General features: G+C 44.5%; 1 protein-coding gene across 8 annotated transcripts in view; it reads right to left on the bottom strand.

Moving 5' to 3' along the window:
• Window positions 1–22143, bottom strand: part of TBL1X (transducin beta like 1 X-linked) — a 256300-nt gene that overhangs the window by 48826 nt on the left and 185331 nt on the right. For 3 of the 8 annotated variants that reach the window (XM_063660435.1, XM_063660436.1, XM_054470828.2), the window contains exon 3: window positions 16581–16688. The exons of 2 other annotated variants lie outside the window; for them this stretch is intronic. In XM_063660435.1, coding sequence (XP_063516505.1) covers window positions 16581–16638 — 58 coding nt within the window. In that variant the 5' untranslated portion in view covers window positions 16639–16688. Of the gene's footprint in view, window positions 1–2113; window positions 2133–16580; window positions 16689–17208; window positions 17354–22143 lie in introns of those variants that run through there. 3 more of the 8 variants (XM_054470824.2, XM_054470825.2, XM_063660437.1) reach the window with 2 other exon arrangements.

Below are 22143 nucleotides of genomic sequence, written 5' to 3'. Positions count from 1 at the left end.
TCCTTTATTATTCCTCAAGCAAAGACTGCCAACACCTCAAAGAAATGCTGGCCTTCACTGTTTCATAAAGATTCTTTTTTTAAACATGGATACACATTAGCAATGTAAAAGAGCCGCTGCAGTCAAAAAATATTTTTAGAGACTCAGCTGAACAATAAGCCCTGAACTTTTGTTTAAATTAAGATAGCTGAACCATTAAAATGATTTCCTGAATCCATGGAAACGTGTCTTGCATAAGAAGGCATTCCACGGCCCTAGGAAACACAGTGGAGTCTACAGAGTAATTTGTCAGCTGCTAGGATTACAGTGGGCAAAGCCACTTAATCATTTTTGTAGATGCAATTATTCACAAATATTAAGAGTAATGTAACCACCCAATGGATTCCCTTTGCCTGCTGCCTAGACAGAGCTGATTTATCAAGACAGGGGAATTGTAATAAAGAGTTTAATTCATGCAGAGCCAGCTGTACGGGAGACTGGAGTTTTATTAGCACTCAAATCAGTCTCTCCGAAGGCTTAGAGATTAGGGTTTTTAAAGATAGTTTGGTGAGCAGGGGGGTAGGGTAGGGAGCATCCTGACTGGTTGGGTTGGAGATGAAATCATAGGGAATTGTAGCTGGCCTCTTATGCTGAGTCATTCCTCAGTGGGGGGGCCACAGGACCGGTTGTTCGCAGGTCCAAGTGGGGCAATCTGGTTGTCAGAAATGCAAACGCCTGAAAAGACATCTCAAAGGCCAATCTTAGGTTCTACAACAGTGATGTTATCTTCAAGAGTAATTGGGGAAGATGCAAATCTTGACTGCCGGCATAATGGCAAATTATTACGGCGTGATGGCATAATGGTAAATTATTTAGAATTCAAGCCCCTCTCATCCTAATTTGGTGGCCTTTCATTAGTTTTACAACAACATTTAGTTTTGGGGAAGGACTATTATCATTGAAACTATAAACTAAATTTTTCCCCCAGGTTAGCTTGGCCAGGAATGAGCAAAGACAGTCAACCTGTGAGCTAGAAGCAAGACAGTCAGCCACGTCAGTTTTCTCTCACTGTCAACATGTTCTCAGTTAGTTATAATTTTTGCAAAGGTGGTTTCAATCCCTCCCTTTGGGTTTTATAACACCTTACTCTTAAGGTGTGGGCTATGAAGATGGAAAAAGAAGAGACGACTGCTCTAACTTCTTCCCGCTGACAGTGGGCATAGCGGGTGTAGCTGCAGACCCCAAGGTAAAAGGAGTGGAACCCCTCTGCAGCTGTCTGCATGTACTCACATGTGCCTGGTTGGGGTTTCAAGGCTTGCATGACGAAGGCATTAGTATGGTCATCTGTAGTTTTGGCACAGCATTTAAGTGAACAGTGAACTATAAGGTCCTAGGATAAAGAGTAGAAGTCCTAGCTTCCGAAGCCTTTGTAGACTTGACCTTAAGCTCTGAGGGACCCAGGTGAACATCTCTGAGAACCAATCAGACATGGGGCGGCTAGCAGAGAGATTTGAGCCAGTGGTTGTTAGACAGACAGATTGGGATGGACAGGAAAGAACACATTTTACATATATCATCCCATATTCTTTTTAGGTCAGTTTCCTAGTCCTGAGACTAGATGTTTAATTAAACAGCTGTTTCCCATATCAGGAGGTGGCAATGCAGGTGGGTTAGGCCTCTTTCGTTATAGATGAGGCAGGCAGTGAAAATCTGAAACGTTTTTGTTGCCTATATTACGAGGAATAAGCTTCAGCTTGCGGGGCCTCAGGAACAAGGTAGTAGCACTTTATTGAGTCCAAGTTAGAAAAGTGGAAGAAAAATTTGAAAGCATTCGTTTGGGGACTTGTAGCCCACAAAGAATTCAGGGTTAACAGAAAACACTGAAAACTCAAGAAATTTATACTTTTTTGAAACATAATTTTTCTCTCTCTAGTCCCCATTTTGACTAAAGACAAATCATAGTAAGACAAATTTACTTGCAAAATAAGTCTTAGTCTTATTATGCTTGGACTGATTATTTGTATAAAGTGCAGCAAGAAGAATTATTTGCCATAATAGGCTCTTTCCTCCACCCAAGGTCTCAAGATAACGTGGGGCTCTCTAGGCCTGCCAGAAAACGACATTCTTTACTTACCACAGGTCAGGAACCCTGTACAGAAACCGCACAAGGTATGAGGCGTTTTCCTGAGGGGCTTTTGTTGGCTCTGTAAGTCAACTTTGATTCCTTAAAGCAGTCTGTTTATATTTGAATGCATGCCATTCCAGTCAAAGCCTTGGTAAAATAACCAGTGTTTCTAATTCTGTTCTGTTACAAAAGAGAACAGATTCTTACTGCACTTCTGCAAATAACTACACTGCCATAAGTTGAGAATACTCAAATAGTTTCTATAAATTCTGCAGAAATCAGGTAGAGAAAAAGCAACATGCTCCAAATTTTGCTCACAGTAAATTTTGCACAAGTTTATCTTATTCAATTGCTAAAAGTGGTAAATAGCTCAAAAGAAAACATTCTCTTGATTCTGAATAACAAAGGGATTAGCAATGTTTAACACATCAGCTCTCCACGGGAGTCCCAAAAGTTTGTTTTTTTGTTTTTTTTTTCCTATTCCAATGGCACAATTTCTAAACTTACCAGAGACCCGCATTCAAGAGTACCTGTCAGAGTCCTATAGCTGAATATAACAACTGCCTTCTGAAAAGGAGCAACACAAGACAATAATTGTCTATGGTTGACAGAAGCCTCAGGACAGCCATAAAGATGCAATCAACAAGGAATTCTTGGTCATCTCTGTGACACACAACAATTTAACATAACAATTATAATTATTAATGATAACATATACTGAAACACCAGAATTATAGGAATCTTACACAGATTTGTAACACATACTAATAACATATTTATATGAATATAACCCAAAGAAAGTTAAACACCATTTTATATTTGACAATGCTTCCTGCATGGTTTTAATATATCAAATAAGCCAAATATATCTCTTTTGGACTTTAGGTGTCCTAATTTTTTTTTAAAACATAACCTAGAATTTGATCTTGGCAAGTTTGTCAAATATCAAAGATTTAAAACATTAGATATTACAAAATAGAATCCCAGGTCACCATACCTAAGTCATTCATTTAGCCAAAATGATAACTCAAAAATTTTACGAAGGAAAAAATCTTTACTTTGACAGGAGCCTCAGCTTTCGAAACAACAGGACCCAATGAAGACGGCATGAAGCCAACTGAATCTCTCTTTCCTTTCCCCTCTTCCTTTTCCCTGCCATTTACTCAAAGGGGCAAACAAAAACCTTTTGTATCCCTTAATATTACATGAAAATCTTGTTTAAAAGAAAAAGCAAAATTTCATCTTTGCATTTGTGTACTATTAATGTTAAACCCAATTCTTAACAAAACCTTATAAACAAATCTATATAATCTTAATTCATTTGACCATCAGGTAAAATTTTCAAAAACCTTTTAAAACCCTTTATAATTTTCTGTTAAACAGCTGATTAATTTCCTAAGAAAACCATTATTCAGACACATGGGCCCAGATTTGAGCCCTGCATCAGTGTGCTTTTATTTTAATGTTTAATTTACCAAAAACTGAAATAATCTCCTTCAAATCTTAGCCAACTTCCTCATACACACAGAACTTCCTTTACAAGATCAATCCTTCACAAACCCTTTATAGCTTGTTTTTTTGGGGGGGTGGCGTGGAGGACGGAGTCTCGCTCTGTCACCCAGGCTGGAGTGCAGTGGCCGATCTCAGCTCACTGCAAGCTCCTCCTCCCGGGTTCACGCCATTCTCCTGCCTCAGCCTCCTGAGTAGCTGGAACTACAGGCGCCCGCCACCATGCCCAGCTAATTTTTGTATTTTTAGTAGAGGCGAGGTTTCACCATGTTAAGCCAGGATGGTCTCCATCTCCTGACCCTGTGATCCTCCCGCTTGTTTAAACTTGCAGTTTTGTCTTATCGCTCTTTTAGGTTAAGATGATCCTTAAAACCCCCTGAACTAGACAACATTACCTTCCCTTTAACAAAAACCGTATTTCCATACCTTCTTATAACATTTTACCAAAAATACATTCTACTTTCCTTGTATACCTTATAGGTAAAATTGTTTCTCCAGTACATTACAATGTTAATTCTCAGTAGCTTTAATTTGCGGTGTAATATCTGATAGGTAAGCTTAATTTTAACCATGTATCAGATTATAGAGCCCAGGACAAAGACAGAGCTGCAGACAATGTCTGACTCTTCCCAGCCTAGCTAGGGCACCTGGCTAATTCCACGTGTCCCCAGGCCTTATCTAGAATCCAATGGCTGTAAAACAGATAAGTCAAACAATTATTAAAAATCACAGCAGTAGTTTATGAGCTTAAAGCATCTAGCAAACAGTATCTGACCTGCCTAATTTAGACCAAATGTTTAAATGTTGAAGACATTTTACTTTACCAATAATATTTTAAATTGCCTTTACTTTTCAAAGATGAGTCACGTGACCTAAATGCATTAACATTTCTATTTTTCTGACAATTTTTTTTAGCACTTTTTTTCTTTAAAAGTCAACTAATAGGAACATTAACATGTTTTATATAAACATCACACACACAACACATATAAATACACAGACAGAAGGGGATCCGGTAGTTGTAAAATTTTTTATCTGCCAATTTTTAAGTTTCCTAATTGGATTACTGGCTTCAGGGTGGAGCCCTTATAGGAACAGAGCCAAGAAAGCATGTAGTTTTCAGGGCCTAATAAGCAGGCATAGCTGGAAGGCAAAAACAGATCCCCCAAATGAAGGGTCCCATTTTTATACGACATCTTGGATCCTCAAAAAGAGGGGAATGCAATGGGAGAAGAGAGTGCAATGCTTTTACCCTGCATTCCACTGCAAGGCAATCCAAAGCCAATCAGCCCATCCCCCAAGGGAGTCTCATCTCTCAGTGTGGGGTAGAAATATTTCCATACCTTCTAGGTGGCTGACAGCATGCTTCTCTAATCCAAAAGTGCAAAGAGCTGAGTATCCTTCCATAACTGCCATTAGCCATCCTTTAAAGTATTATTTCCTACCTAGTTATTACACACACAGGCTAAAAGCTCTTCTTCCTGCAAAGTAATTTCTGATACCTCCCAAAGTCAAAATACATCAGGTAACACGGAACAGAGCCTTAGATTTTGAGAGGGATCTAGCCTCCTTCAATTCCTGGGGTTCCATGAAGAAAACGCAGGTTTTTCTCAAAACAGGGTATGTGGCACCTCCTGTGTTTTTCCCAAGGAGTCCCGGGCTGTCAGAAATTACTTTAGGTCCTCTCATGTGGGCATCAAGAGTGGCAAGAAAACAGACTGGGGAAATAATTCAGCTGACTAAGAAGAAAAACAAAGAAAAATTTTTCTTAAACAAACAAGATCCAAGAAGCGAAAAAGCACCAAGGCCTTTTACATATATATATATAGAGAGAGAGCGCGCTTGGATATCAGTTTTTAATTAAGTTGATTTTAACCAGGAATGAGGAAAGACAGCCAGCCTGTGAAGCTAGAGACAAGATGGAGTCAGCCATGTCAGATTTCTCTCATTGTCATAATTTCTTCCGTTACAATATTTGCAAAGGCAGTTTCAGTAACACCCTTTTCCTGGTTAACTAACTTCCTCACCAGGAGCCAAGCCAAAAAAGAAAAATCAAATGGAAAGTCTGCTACTCTCAATTATTTTATTATCTGCCAGAGAATGCTTTTGGCAGACTTTCTCCTTCCTCAAGGGAAAAAATACCTGCAAAATTTTAATAATAACAAGGAATGCGTTTTGCTTGCTGTGAACGTCTATTTGAGTTCTGCAGGTAAGGGAATCAAAATGAAGCCCAAGGAGAACATAAGATGAAGGGCAAAGAAATCAGAATGCCATTAAAACTCTACTTCCCAAGAAAAACCAGTTGGAAGGAAAAAAAAAATCCTACAACTAAAGGATATGAATCAGTGCTTCTTAACTGACGTTGATTTTACCCACCAGGGGACATTTGACAAATATCTGCGCACTCTCTCTCCATTGTAATAGACAGTGGGCAAATGTTAGGGATGCTGCTGAACATCCTATAGTATTCGGGACAGTCCCCCCAAGATGAAGAGCGATCCAGCCCCCATTGTCAATGGTGCCAAGGCCGAGAAACCCTGATCTCAATGAAGGGGCTGAAAATGTGGGGTTAATGCATTATATGTGGTGGCCATTCACAACATCTTCAGAAGTTAAGACCCTCAAATCTGCCCACTTCTCTCAGGCTGAACACATAAATCTAACAGAATCCTCCACACTGCAGGTTCTAAGTGGATACTGTAAAAGCATTCTAAGACTCACTGGTAAATGAGCAGGGAAGAAGCCATGCACCGACTTTTTCCCCCAGTAAAAATGCTGCCCACCCAGAGACGACAGTCCCCAGTCTGCAAACATTCAAGCAATGTCCGTATGAGAACTGCTGCTTGCTTCCAGCTGATTCTTCTGTTTCCAATGGCCCCACAGTGTCTGTGTGGCCATCCATTTCTCAGTTAATAGGGCTGCCACTCGAATCCATTACACAAGAGAATACCCCCACCCAGCCCTAGGCCTGCAATACGGCTAACGACCTGCGAAATATAATAAAAATGTCTTGGCTGCCTTTGCATTATGGACCACCGTCTATCACACACACAAAGCTTTGCAGACAATAGAAACATTGAATTACATTTTTGGTATAGTCTTTTTTACAATTAAATAATTCTGCAATTAGTATGGACTCAGGGGAAACTGCAAAACTAGTGAAGTGCTGTGCACCTTTCATCCTGTCTCCTCCCATCTTGGCATCTTACATTACTGTCGAAGAGGATCAACACCACTAAGTAGGAGGCAGGACGGAAATGCTCACTGGAACACAAACTATCGTCATCCTTTCTGCACTGCATTCACTGGTTGTGTACGTATAATCTACGCAGTTTGATCCTACGTGTACATCTGTGGAACTGTGTCTCTGGTCAAGGTACCAAACTCTTCATTCAACACAAAAGCACTCTCCTATAACCATCCTTTGTATGCACGTGCTCCCATCCCTACTCCACATCTGTAGCAGCCACTGATCTGGTGTCCACCTGTATATTTTCAGCACTTTAAGCAGGTCCTACAAAGGGAATCATATAGTCTGTAAACTTCTTCCTTTTTTTTTTTTTTTTTTTTTTTTGAGACAGAATCTCACTCTGTCGCCCAGGCTGGAGTGCAGTTGTGCAATTTCGGCTCACGGCAACCTCCACCTCCTGGGTTCCAGCGTTTCTCCTGCCTCAGCCTCCAGAGTAGCTGGGACTACTGGCATGTGCCACCACGCCCGGCTAATTTTTTTGTATTTTTAGTAGAGATGGGGTTTCACCATATTGGCCAGGCTGGTCTCAAACTCCTGATCTCAAGTGATCTGCCCACCTAGGCCTCCTAAAGTGCAGGGATTACAGGCATGAGCCACCGCACCTGGCCCAGTCTGCCATCTTCTGATGTGGCCTGTTCTACTCGGCACATTTCTCTGGGGGTTCCTCCAACTTGCTGTGCCTACCCACAACTCCTTCCTTTTCACAGCTGAGCAGTGCTCCACGGCACAGGCATGCCACAGCTTGCTTCAACTACGCCCACTGATGGACACTGGCCATATGTCCAGAATATTGCTATATTATAAATAAGTCACTATTTTCTGTTTAATTTTTTAAATAACCAGATTTTGTCAGACACCAATGTAGCTTACAAATGATACTAGCTGTGCCAGGAATTTGCCCCAAACACTGATATAGGACTATGAAAAAGCCCTTATCATGTAATATTAATAATAGTAATATTACTGTGAATACAGGTGGTTCTCTCTTCCCTTTGAGACTAATTTTCTAAACTCTGAAAAACAATCTACACATGGAACTTCTCACCTGTAATACCATGACCTCACCCTAAAATCGTGGTAAAATACATATAACATAAAATATATCATGCTAACCATTTTTAAAAAAATTTTTAAGAGACAGGGTCTCACTCTTTTGTCCAGGCTGGCATGCAATGGTGTGATCATAACTCACTGCAGCCTTCACCTCCCAGGCTCAAGTGATCCCCCCACCTCAGCCTTCTGAGTAGCTGGGACTGCAGGTGTGAGCCCATGCCTGGCTAATTTTTGAAAAATTTTTTTGTTGTTGAGACAGGGTCTTGCTATGTTGTCCAAGCTTGTCTTGAACTCCTGGCCTCCAGTGATCCTCCCACCTTGGCCTCCATCTTAACCATTTTTTAGTGCACAGTTCAGTGGCATTAGCTGCATTCACCCTACTGTGCAACCATCACCATCAACCATCCCCAGAACTCTATTCATTTTGCAAAATGGAAACTGTACCCATTAAACAGCAACTCCACGTCCCCTGCTTCTCCCCGTCCCCCAGCAACCACCCTTCCACTGCCTGTCTTTTTGGATTAGACTCCTCAAGGTATCCCTTCTAAGTGGAATCCTACAGTATTTGCCTTTTGTGACTGGCTAATTTCACTTGGCATAATGTCTTCGAGTGTCATCCGTGTTGGAGCCTGTGTCAGAATTTCCTTCCTTTTCAAAGCTGAGTCATGATATGCCACTGTATGGATGGACACGTTCTGTTGATGGAATTTCCTCTGTCAATGGACTTCTGGGTTGCTTCTGCTGAGGTTTTCTAAAGGACACTGTACTGCTCCCCTAAAGTGTGAGGTCAGTCTTGGAAGGAGGGGGCATGTCTTTCTGTTCAGCTCTCTCAAGCCACCGTCCTCACAACGGCAGCTCACAGATGCAACAGGAGGAGATCAGCCCAGCACACAGCCTGGCCTCCACTCCGGCAGAAACTCGAGGATGATGAATCCCACTTGACTGACAGCACCCTGCTCGGCGGCCTAGGATATGAAGGGCATTGGAACACAGGGAAGCCTCAGGGAAGTGCTTCTTTCACGGACAGACTGAGGCTCCCAGGACCCCTCTTGAGTCCAGACTGGTTGGCTTTGAACAGTGTTCTCTTCTACAGGGCATGAGCTACAACCCATCCCTCAGCATCAGGCCCCCACAAGACACCTGGTGCTTTTTGAGAGGGGACCACTTCACCCTCAGTCTCATGTTTCTGTAGAAAGTGTTGAAGAACAGGGAACCTTCCTCTCCGCTCCACCTCACTCTAACCAAGACCCACGCCAGCTTACCCGCTGTGAACTTGCTGGGTCATCTGCCAGGTACTCTTTCTGGACAGTATAACCTCGCCGTGTGTTGGGCGCTCAGCACAGCCTTTTATCTCTGTGCTTGTGTTTGTTGTGGAAAGAGGAGGCCGCTGAGTTCTCACTCACTCTTCCGTGCACTCCTCTTAGGCTAACTCACCTGAATGGCATCGCCACCAGAGAGAAGCACTGCAGGTGAAGTGTGTCACCCAGCAAGACTCTTTTTTTTTCAGACAGGGTCTCACTCTGTCACCCAGTCCAGAGTGCAATAGCACAATTATGGTTCACCACAGCCTTGACCTCCCAGGCTTAGGCAATCCTCCTGCCTCAGTCTCCTGAGTAGTTGGGACTGCAGGCATGAACCACCACACCCGGCTAATTTTTGTATTTATTGCCCAGGTTGGTCTTGAACTCCTGGGCTCAAAGCAATCCACCCACCTCAACCTCCCGAAGTGCTGGGATTATAGGCGTGGGCCTCCACACTGGGTAGAAATCTTTCTTATTAATTATTTTCTTGGCATGGAAGCTTCATGAAATGAATGACAAATGTCACTAAGTTATATTCACAACCCTGAAAGTCTGGGCATGTGGATGTACTACTTCACTATTATCTTACTCTGTTCGGGCTGTTCTACCAAAATACATAGAGTAGGTGGCTTATAAACAACATGTGTGTCTCACAGTTCTGGACGTTGGGAGTCCACGATCAACACGTGGCAGATTGGGTGTCTGGTGAGAACCCGCTTCCCGGTTCATAGACGGCGCCTTCTCACTGTGTTCCCACATGGTAGAAGGGGCAAAGGAGCTCTCCTCATGACTTCATCACCTCCTAAAGGCCCCACCCCCAAATACCATCCCCTTGGGGGTTAGGATTTCAACATAGGAATTTGGGGGAACAGAAACACTGGGACCATAGCAACTATCCTCCTTATGAGCAAGGATGACATATAACACAGAGCCATATATACATTATGTAAACAAAAGGAGCATGCCTACTTCTACCCAGCTAGTCGTGTGTGCGGAAATGGGCTCTTTAGGAAAACAAGAGTGCCCAGAGTGTAGATGCTCACTTTTGATAACTAGTGATACTCTCACTCTGAATAACCCATGTTTGGTGACGTTAATGGAGGCAAGAAAAATGTATAATAGATTGGCCTCTCAGCTACGAATCAGGGCAAATCAGAACATAAGTTCCACTGAATAAGGAGATTTCAACCATCCTCTAGGGTCTTTAAATCTTTACAGCTAAGCCAGAAGTTCCTCACTCTGGGAATGCAGCGTGTGTGAGAAGTGAATTTTTACCATTTATTACGGTGACAAGCTCCTTTTAGTGGCCACAGTGTTTAAAATTACTGCCGTCATGGACACAGACCTTGCTAACATCCCTGTGCCGGACACAACGTTAGTGAAATTCCATTTCTACTTGTGTTTCTTTTTCTTCAGTACTGTCACCACCACCATCATCACATGGTTTTTATTAACTTGTCTGCCTGTTCCTGGTGGTGTGTAGGCGTCAGTCACAAAGCTCCAGGTAGGGAAATACTTCGCTGGGTTTTCGATGACTTTGATACCATCAGTATGTGGGCAAATGCACAGAGAGCTTCCGTGGCCGCCACAGGGCCCAGCCTGCGGAATCCTGCTATCTGGAAGCCTGGCCTTTGCCTTGCCCAGATGCCTGGGCTTATCCACCGGAGGGCTGACGAGGCTGTACAGAGTTTTCTATTTTTAAGCAGAAGGTTAGACCAACGGCACTGCTTAAGGAGGGGAAGGTATGCAAACAAGCACGCTCTGTCATTCAGCCGACCTGGGCTACATTCATGTCTGCCCATGGAAACTGTGACCCTGACAGGTTCATGAAATTAGTCCAGAAGGCTAGCTGCAAATCCTCAAAGGAAGAATTACACTTCATGAGCGTCCTGCAGATATATACGCCAGGGCTAACGTCCCTTTACATACTTTCCAATATGCCTTGTGCGACAGGCAGAGGAGCTCTGTGACTCAACTCATCTCTATAAAACCAGTCATGTTTACGATGTGTCCTGCCTCTGCCTTAGATGGAAAAGAATGCACTGGTTTCTGATAAAGTGAAACCTACACTTATCACACGACCCAGCAACCCCACTCCAAGATATTTACCCAAGAGAAATGAAAACCTACGTTCACACAAATGACCTGTATGAAAATCTTTTTTGTAACTTTATGTTGGAATCACCAAAACCTGGAAAGAACGCAAATGTCCCTCCATAAGAGGATGCATAAACAGATCGCAGAAACAGCATTCAAAATGGAACACCACTTAGCTATTCAAGAATGAATGGCTGGTGCACACAACAGCACGCATGAATCTCAAATGCATGAGGTTGAGTGAAAGACGTCACACTTTCAGGACTACACAATATGTGATGCCATCTCTATGCCATTCCTGCAAGGGCAAAACTCTAGGGACAGAGCAGTGGTGGTTGCCGGGGCAGGGTGGGGGTGGAAGAGGAGCCGACTACAAAGGGACACGAGGCAATTTTGAGGGTGACAGAACTGTTCTGTGTGTTGATCATGCTCAAGCCAGCTCCGCACATTCCTTCCTTCTTTCCTCTTCAGACAGTATCTTCTACTTCTTTAAAAAATATTTTTGGCCAGGTGATGCAGTGGCTCATGCCCGTAATCCTAGCACCTTACGAGGCCAGGGTGGGGGGATCTCTTGAACCCAGGAGTTTGAGAGCAGATTGGGCAACATAGTGAGACCCTGTTTCTACAAATAAAAAAAAAAAAACAGAAAATAAGAAATTAGCTGGGCATAATTTCTTGTGGCACAAGCCTATAGTCCCAGCTACTCGGGCAGCTGAGGTGGGAGGATCAATTGAGCTTGGGAGGGAGAGGCTGCAGTGAGCCGTGATCGTGCCACTGCACTCCAGCCTGGGCAACAGAGTGACACCCTCAGCGTGAGTGAGTCTCAAAAAACAAAATTTTTCACAGTACCTCCCTTTCCCCCGAATCTATCACCCGATTATCTTGCAGGCAGCTCTTTCTCAGTTAAATTCAGTTTGAATCTGTGGTTCTGTCCCCCTGTATTCCTCATACCGTTTTGCAAGTTCCTGTGAATTATTTAATTTATGCCAAAAATGTGGGTCTGGGAGAACATGTTTTCTTTATAGTTTGGATTTTGGGATGAAGTCCCAGAGGAAATAATATGTTTACAGGGACTCACTTGCCAAATTTTCTCTCTTTCCATACAAAGTGGAAAATGGACTTCCACTTCCCTTGCTGTATTCAGAAATATGCGGGGGCAAACAACTCACGATTCCCCCAGCATTTGGGGGAGCTGCTCACTACAGCAGGTGCAGGCTGTGCACATTTATAGGGGCTCACTCCCTTGCTTCTCTCCTCCTGGGATGGTAACATGAGTTCATGGGAAAGGCACATGGCCACCATGTGATTCTTAAAAACTGCCCAGATGGCACAAGTGACCAGGCAATGGATCCCGTAAGACAGAAGCCAATGGACTCACACATTGTATTAGTCCATTTTCATGCTGCTAATACAGACATACCTGAGACTGGGTAATTTACAAAGGAAAGAGGTTTAATGGACTCACAGTTCCACATGGCTGGGGAGGCCTCACAATCATGGCAGAAGGTGAAGGAGGCGCAAAGTCACATCTTACATGGCTGCAGGAAAGAGGTGTGCAAGGCAACTCCCCTTCATTCAACCATCAGGTCTCGTGAGACCTATTCACTTATCACGAGAACAGCACGGGAAAACCTGCTCCCATGATTCATTTACTTCCCACTGGGTCCCTCCCCATGACATGTGGGAATTACGGGAGCTACAATTCAAGATGAGATATGGCCAAACCATATCATCCGTCAAAGCCAGACTGCTGAACTCATGCAAAAACCAACAAATCCATTTTGGCACTAGAGCTTGGTAATGCAAAAGTTCCCTACTACTTAACATTCTTGCTTTAACCAGTTTCCTCTTTCAGACTGCCATGAGTCTGCTGCTATGAGATATCGCCTGTGGGTAACATCTATTGAGTGCTTCTGATGGGCAAAGCCCTCGCTTTGGACAAGTAACAAGGGCAACAATGAAAATCCACTAATCCACACAGGTAGGGAAATATATGTGGTTTGCTAAAAGCCAGATGACCTGACTTCTGCCTGTTGTGGGCAGAGGAACAAAACACATCTGTTTTTGAGGTTCTTTCCCGAGTTTGAAGAGATGTGTCTTGGATCCTTCTTCAACACCCTGCTTCCCTGCTGTCTAAGGCCATCAGTGCTCCACTGAAGAGTCCTCCTTGCAGCTTAATACATCCTAACTGACACCATGGATACTGGCAGAGGGGAGGAAGAGAGACACTGGTGAAGGAGATGAACGGATGGACAGGAGCGGCACCTGGTCTGCTGGGTCCAGGGCAGAGAAGCAGGGCTCAGGCCACATGCTTGGTGACTCTGGAAAACTTGTCCATCACTGTACCTGGAAGGTGGGGTTGAGTGTTCTAGCAGACCTTCCAGGGAAGCAGCTGTCCTGCTGCACTGCAGGGAAACACCTACCCCCTGCCTCACTGCCCACCCCCCACTCGCTTCCTGCCACACACAGGTAAGGAGGGATGACCGGGGAAGGAGGAATGCCAGTTGCAGGAAGATCACTGGATCTGGAAACCCAGAATTTACTGACAACTTCTAGTGGAGAAAGCCAGAGTGGAGGGAGCTGAGGAACGAATCATCTTCTGAGATGCAGAACCTGTTTTTAATGAGTTTGGTGGGGTGCAGGAATAAGAGTACAGGTGCTTGAGGAGGAAGCATGATCAGGGAAATGTTTTCCTTTTTATTTAAGGTAGAAGGGAGACAGCGATAGGCTGACAAGGTGTGCTTTCTTGATGGGGGCTCAATGACTATTGACCTAACCAAAACTTTAGGACTTGAGACAAACATAGAAAATAACCCCAGAATGAACATTTTAACATTAAGTATTTCTTTGCTCCCTTCTTCCTTTGAATACAACCTTGCAGGGTGCTCTAAAAAGTTCCACAATACACACAGTGAGCTGAAGAAAGTGCAACAGTCTCTCTCTTCAATATCAACTCTGCCTAAGAAGTGTTATTATACTTCAGTGACACTGATGAATCAGGAATGGAGCTCACAGATGTTACACAAAGTTGACATTTGCCAAGGTCTATGCATTGTTGTGCTCCAACTCTCCCTCTCAGCTGCCTGGTTACAGAAGCTTCATAAACAAACACTGAATAAGGAAGCCGACCTTTCTGGGGAGGGATGGGGGTTTCTGTGTTTATTTCAAGAAGCCAGCAAAGCTCATGCTCCGTGGCCCTGGGGACCAGCCAGCAGCAAGGCTCTGTCTCCAGGTTACGGAGCACGTGGTCCTTCACACCCGACAGTTCCAGCCTGGGACTTGTTTACACAAGAGCTGTGAGTCTCTTTGGCCTTCATCGTGTCCTTGTGCAGAGGTGTTGCTAAATGGAAAGAATCTCAAATTCCATGCCACAAGTCGACAGGGAAGCAGGGTTTGGTACATGGATTTCCATTTGCAGGCACCTCTGGAAAGCTCTGGGCTCTGAGGCAGGAGACCACCTGTGCTCCTCTAAGAGCCGAGGTTGAGGTATTAGCAGAGCAGTTATCATTTCCCTGACTTCCAGAGTGCGGCAGTACATATTTTGTTTTGTATACCAATTTCTTATACTATGTTCTGGCAACAGCCAATCACAGGCATCTAATATATATGCAGAAAGAATGTGTACTTTCCATGAATAACACTAGCTGGGAGCGCAAGGGACAGAGACCCAGGCTTGGATGGGAAAGGCACGCACTTACAATGTGCTACGTGCCTGACGTATTTGAGCACATTTGCCTGGGCAAGGAAACCCAGGCTCAAATGAACAGGCCTCACTCAGACTTGTTCGAGGATCAGAGCTCGAGCCATTCTGTGTGGCTCCAATGCCTACATCCTACCCTACCAGGCCAGCTGTGAGAGAACCCATGCCTAGAGGATCGTAGACTGGTTTTCCCTCAAATCGAATACACGCATCTCTGGGAGGAGGGGGCCTAGGAACTGGGGTTTCCTTTTCAAATAATCAAGTTCCAGAATATATACAATCTGATATCAAGGGCACGAAGCTTAAAACCCAACTTAAAATCCCAAACCCACTGTTATGAGTTGAAGTGTGCCCCCTCCTCCACAAATTCACAGGTTGCAGTGTTCACCAACAGCACACCTCAGAATGTGACACTATTTAGAAACAGGGTCACTGCAGATGTAATTATTGCTGTATTCAAAAACAACAGCTAAAATGAGGTTGTCTTGGAGGAGGGTAAATTCCGAATCCAATCTGTCTTTACCACGAGGAAATGTGGACAAATCTGAACACAGAGATGAGGGTGATGTGCCTACAAGCCAAGGAGTTCAAAGACTGCAGCAAGAGGCCCCAGGAGCCAGGCAGGGGCACAGGAGAGACTTCCCCTCAGAAGGAACCGACCCGCCTACACCTTCATCTTGGACTTCTGTCCTCAGGAACTAGGAGACAACATACTTCTTTTTAAGCCACCCCAGTTTGCGGTACGTCATTATAGCAGCCCTAGGAAACGAATCCCCCTGCACTGTTATGTTGCTTAGGAAAACGGTTGTGTGTAGTAAACACGCGGAGATAACAAACAGCAAGTCCACCAGGGTCATTATCATCGAGGAAGGCGGGGACGCAAACATGGGCAGGGTTTCCAATGCACCTGAGAGGTTTGTTTCTTAAGCTGAACGAGTAGGTGGGTATCAGGACGTTTTTCACCAATGCCATTTTGCAGGTCTTAAATTACGTATCTTCTAAGTTTTAAAATCTAAATAGGTTTTCACTCAGCTCAAAGTCTGTCTTGTCAACAACGAACACATGTGATTGGCTGTTTACTTACTAACCATAAAGTAATGTCTCAGTGGTAATCAAAAATGTTGGAAGACGCTACGACGATTCCTAAGTTTTAGAAAATTGCCTAGCAGCCCATTTAGGGGGCGGGGAGTAGGGGAGGCTGGGGAGCTGAATAAATCTCTGGAGCAAAATCGAAGAGGTTCAAACACACACACCAGCTCATGCATGCCCTCGCCGAGGTGGAGGCCAAGAGCCCCGCACTGCTTCCGTCCTTTCCACATTCACCACAACCGCTCTTGATTCCCTCCTGATTCATCTGCACAGAAGTGTCAAGGGAAGAAAGAACACATTCCCTCTTTCCACCCGGGGTTGGCACAGCTCCAGAACCTTCTCTTCTCCCCATCAGCACTAAGAACCTTCTTAGCTCTTCTTCTTCTCCTACAGCCTGGTTTTGAATTAAGCGTTGATCCTTCTGCTTGTAAGATGCTGAAGATGAATTTCCTACTGACAGAAAACCAAGCCTCTTACCTGACTCCTGGAGATACCGATACACCAGAAAGTTCACCTCGTCACTGGTTATGCTCATCTTAGCCTCACCTCGCGGCGATGAGGTGTTGATGAAGTGGGAACCACCCTCTGTTCAAAAAGAGAAGAGAGTTTTGAAACACTGCTTGTATTTTTCTCTTTTTTTTTGAGATGATTAAAGAAAATAATATCCATGCTATTATACACATGAAGGTAATTAATATCTGATTGTTATATTTTATAATTATGTGATTACATAAAAATTCCATAATTATAGATAGAAAAATATGCCCAGGTGAAATGTTTTCCAAAAAAACAAGAGTTGGCCTATTTCCTAAGGCCAGGGAAGAACTGAGCAAAAACCACATGAACGAAGCCAGAAGCAGGGGCAACAGAGCACGACAACAAACAACTGACTATGCGTTCAATAAAGCTCTGTGCATGCAGGGATCCGCAGCGCGCCCCATAAGCGGCAGGAATGGAATCCCAAAGTGCACTCAGGCAGACGTGGCTGGATTCAACACTGAGCACTTTTTTGGACACACGGAGAGGTGACCGAGTACACCCGCGGCCATGTCAACACCCCCAAAGAGTGACCACACGGTCCTGGCCACATGAGGAACCGCAGTACCTCTCCCTCGCAAACGTTGAAAGTGGTGCAAGACTGACTGCATGGCCCCTCTTCCTGCAGGGCGGTGGCAGCACGATGAAGAGGCGCCAGCGAGCTCGGTCATGCTACATGTCACCTCGATGTTTCTGCAAGGAGGCCAGGGCTCCTGGTGGAAAACCAGAACACAGAAGGCAGGGAGCACCTCTGTCATTTGTGTTTCACCACAGAATCCGCTGCATCCGTCTGGCTAAGACTTCTGGTGCCCAGAAGGCAGGCAGAAATCTGGGGAGGGAGGATGGGCAGTAAAACGTTCAGGGGCTTCTGTGTGAGACAGCCAAGACAGAGTCTGGTTTTCTTAGACACCACCCGGTTAGACACAAGAGCAAACCAGCCCAAAGGGAACAAGCAAGGAAAGAACTCTGTTGTCCATGAACAAACCAGAATTCATACATCAGTAAGAGCTGCTCACTCCGAACAGCTGGGCAGCCCCAGAAAGGCCGCAACTAACGTCAATGATGTCACCAACACTAAACATCTTTTTTCTTTTGAGACGGAGTCTCCCTCTGTTGCCAGGCTGGAGTGCAGTGGTGCGATCTCAGCTCACTGCATCCTCCGCCTCCTGGGTTCAAGGGATTCTCCTGCCTCAGCCTCCCGAGTAGCTGGGACGACAGGCGCCCGCCACCACGCCCGGCTAATTTTTGTATTTTTTGTAGAGACGGGGTTTCACCATGTTGGCCAGGATGGTCTCGATCTCCTGACCTCGTGACCCACCCACCTCGGCTTCCCAAAGTGCTGGGATTACGGGCGTAAGCCACCACACCTGGCCTCTTTTTTTCTTTTTTTTTTTTTTTGAGACAGAGTCTTGCAGTGTTGCCCAGGCTGGAGAGCAGTGGCATGATCTGGGCTTACTGCAACCTCCACCTCCTGGGCTCAAGCAATCCTCTCACCTCAGCCTCCCGAGTAGCTGTGACCAAAGGTGGGCATCAGCACGCCCAGCTAATTTTTTGGTTCTTTTTGTAGAGTCAAGGTTTTGCTGTCACCCAGGCTGGTGTTCAGCTTCTGAACTCAAGCGATCCACCTGCCTCAGACTTCCAAAGTGATGGGATTACAGGCGTGAGCTGCCGCACCCGGCCAGCACTAAACAGCCAGCACTAAACATCTTTAGGCTGTTTGGGAACTGTCTTCAGTGTCTATAGCACACATTTTCAAGTATCTTTACAGGCAGCAAAACTTTCATTGTTGAATGAGGATTAAGTTTTTGTTTGTTTAGGGGGAGAAAAGTACAAAGTATATGTTCAAGTTGGAAGATATTTTACATTTAATAGGAGGATTCAAAGTAATGGTTACTGCCAGGGACATACCTTACCCCCACAAAGTCCTGCCCTGGTATACTCCCGACCCTTGAGTATGGGCAAGATCTGTCACTTGCTTCCAGAATGTCTCAAGGAGATGGGGCACCACTCCCTAGGTTAGGTTACATTATATGGCAAGGTTGACCACATTTCTCTCCTGTGATTATTAACACCACATTGCATGATCTGTCCAGGCAATGGCAGGCAGCCTGCAGGGAGCTGAGGGTCTCAGTCCTGCAGCCACAGGAACTGAATTCTACCAACAACCTGTGCTTGGAAGAAAACCCCTGAGTTTAAAGGAGAGCGCAGCCTGGCTGACACCCGGACCAAGCCTTGTGGGACGCTGAGCACTGGCCCCAGCTGTGCTGTGCCTGGACCCGTGACCCGCAGCCGCGGTGAGAGAATAAATGTGTGTTGTTTCAAGCTGCTAAACGTGTGGTCGTCTCTTATCCAGCAAGAGATAATGAACGCAGCTGCCCTGGCATCATTCCACCTCTCACTGTGCACTCTTAAAAGACTTTATTTTATAGTTGCCAGAACACTGCCATTCAAAAATTCTTATCTTCTTTGCTTAATTTGGTGACATTTCTGTACTTTTGCACATACTGCAATGAAAACTTGACAGTCAAAATACAAGTCTGTCCTAGGATTTGTGCTTGAACTCTGGAGAGGTCTCTCAAAAGACAGCATGCAGAAGAAAATTATTAGAGACAAAATAAGCTATGAAATCATAGCATGACCTAATGAAAAATTAAATATTATTTAAGGAGACAAAATAAAACAACAAAAATCTATCTAAAGAATGTCGCAGCACTGGGCAGGCTTTTGGTGATGCTGAGTGCTGCAGTGACTATGGGCAACACAGTGCCAATAGCAAATGTATAGAGTTTCGGTTTCTCTCTACATCTTGCACAGCTGGAAATCTCTGGTTTTCTATCATTAACTTCTGGTGACTGAACAATGGAAGGCTGGTTGCTACGAAGGGTTACTAGGAGGAGCAAAAAAAATGGACTGAAAAAATGGCTTGGGCCAGGCACAGTGGCACACACCTATCATCCCAGCAATTTGGGAGGCCGAGGCAGGCGGATGGCTTGAGCCCAGGAGTTTGAGATCTGCCTGGGCAACACGGCAAAACTCTGTCTCTACAAAAACAAAACAAAACAAACAAACAAAAAAACGAAAAAACTAGCTGAGTGCGGTGGTGCACGCCTGTAGTCCCAGCTACTCAGGAGACTGAGGTGGGAGAATCATCTGAGCCTGGGAAGTCGAGGCTGCAGTGAGCCGCGATCACTCCACTGCACTCCAGCCTGGGCGACGGAAGTGAGACCCTTTCTCAAAAAAAAAAAAAAAAAATGCTGGCAGCTACAAATCCCAATATAAATGTATCACAAAATTATTACCAAAATTCTCTAGGCTATACATACATTTGTGAAAGACGGTAGATAAGGAATTTTGAAATTAATTTTGAAGAATCTATTATAAAAATAAAGGAAATAATTATAAAGAAGTTTGGCTAAAAGAGAAAATCACTGATCTGGAGCATGAGCTGAAGTTGAGCAATTACATTTTCACAATTGCAGCTTTTTATTTTATTTTTTTCTGTGAGCCAGTGAGTGTTTGAAAAATTGAAGTTTTACAATGTAAGACCTCTTAAAAAGGTAGGAAGAGCAGAGCGCTATAGCTTCAGCCTCACTTAGTCCCGAGGATTTCTGGACAGGCTTAGGAACAGGGCAACAGGGCTAGCGGGACTGGCATGAATCTGGAGTCCCGTGGAAAGGAAGAGAATTACAAAGGACGAGTCAGCCTGGGAGGCAGGGCATGGTGCCACCTCCCAGTGAGGGCAGCTGGAAAGGACCAATCTTGGAGAGCATCTCATCTCATCGCTGCATGTTACAGGTGAGGAAACTGAGGCACAGACAGGAAACTATGTCTGGCAGGACCTGGCAAACACCCCAGCTTCCCAGCTGCCCTTCTTGTTTGCCATGCCTAGCTCCTTTCCTCTTTTACTCTGGGGGAAGAAAGAAAAAAAAAAAAAAATAGCGAGCCTGTTCCAGGCACAGCACGATGTTCTGCAGCATCCTTGGACTCCCCCAACCTCCTTGCAGTGGTGACAACCAAAAATGCCTGCACATGTTGCCAAATGTCCCACATTGCAAAACTGCAGCTGGCCGAGAACCATTGCTCTTTAGAGGAAAAAAAAGCATTTTGTGTTTGAAATGAACTCCATTTATAAAGTAAGGCAACTGGTGCAGGCTCAGACGCCGCTTGGTGACCTGACCACTGAAAATGTACCAGCTGGGCGCAATGGCTCATGCCTGTAATCCCAGCACTCTAAGAGGCTGAGATGGGAGGACCGCTTGAGCTTAGGAGTTAGAGGCCAGCCTTGGCAACATAGGGAGATGCCGTCTCTACAAAAAAATTTAAAAAATTAGCCAAGTATGGTAGCACATGCCTGTGGTCTTAGCTACTCAGGAGGCTAAGGCAAGAGGTTTGCTTGAGCCCAGGAGGCTGAGGCTGCAGTGAGCCATGATTATGCCACTGCACTCCAGTGAGTGGAGTGAGATCTTGGGTGACAGAGCGAGATCTTGCCTCAAAATAAGAGCAGATACCCTGATTCGTGGAGATGAAACACCTGTATACACAGCCTGGTTAATATTCCCCACCCCAGGAGCATCTGTGATAAATACAGGTGTCTGTGCATGTGTTTGTATAGAACTATGGAGAATGAGAATATAAGATCCTGAGGAGATGGGGATTACGGGCCGTTTTTAATTATCCATTCCTCTAATTTGCATTATGCATCTTTCTTTCTTCCAACTAGAAAAACTTCTGCTTCAGCTCTGGCTTTCTGCTTTCTGATCACAGATTCATTGTATTTAAATGTATAAGTTAGGGTCCAAGGATTGGAATGCTTTCCCGAATACACTGTTAACTTTCTAAAGGGTTTTTGATTTCTAAGCAGAAGAGAAAACAGAACAAAAACTATCCATGGCCTGCAATCGAGCCGGGATGTAATATAAGACTGACTGCTCCATCTCAAGTACATATTTTAATTTTTTAAGACTGATTTAATATTTGGATCAAACTTTTCTCCCCCAACAAACACTTCGCTAGCTTTTAAATGATTATTTTTCTTTTAAAACCTAATTCCAAAAATTGTAGAATCTACATATATATTCTTAGATTATTAGATACAAGCATGAGAATATTCTCTGAATGGACTCCTAACCCTAACAGCTGTATTTAATGCCCTTCAGCTCTGTGGGCTTCATCACACCAAAATCAAGAGAAACCATCCATCAGCTGGGTGTCCCGGTGTTTAGCTGCGCTTATCTCTAAGCGGCTCACTTGAAGGTGGTGGTTGTTTTCACGGATCTTCTTCAGTTTTTTGACTCAAGTGAGTCACCTGGCCAGTATTCCTCTGCAAGAGCCACTGTTCCAGACAAACCTCACCACACACAAGGCTGGGAATAAAAATGCCTCCTCCTCCTCTTTTTTCTAAGACCAGAACTAAATTTCACAGGAAGCTGGTAAATTATGGATCCCCCACCCAGGGCTTTGCTGTTTAATTTCCCACAAATAAATGTGCTGCTATTATAGTGGT

The sequence above is a fragment of the Pongo pygmaeus genome, chromosome X (genome assembly GCF_028885625.2).
Source record: "Pongo pygmaeus isolate AG05252 chromosome X, NHGRI_mPonPyg2-v2.0_pri, whole genome shotgun sequence".
NCBI classification, from domain to species: domain Eukaryota; kingdom Metazoa; phylum Chordata; class Mammalia; order Primates; family Hominidae; genus Pongo; species Pongo pygmaeus.
The sequence above is the reverse complement of the archived record's forward strand: the minus strand, read 5'-3'. Positions and strand labels throughout refer to the sequence as shown.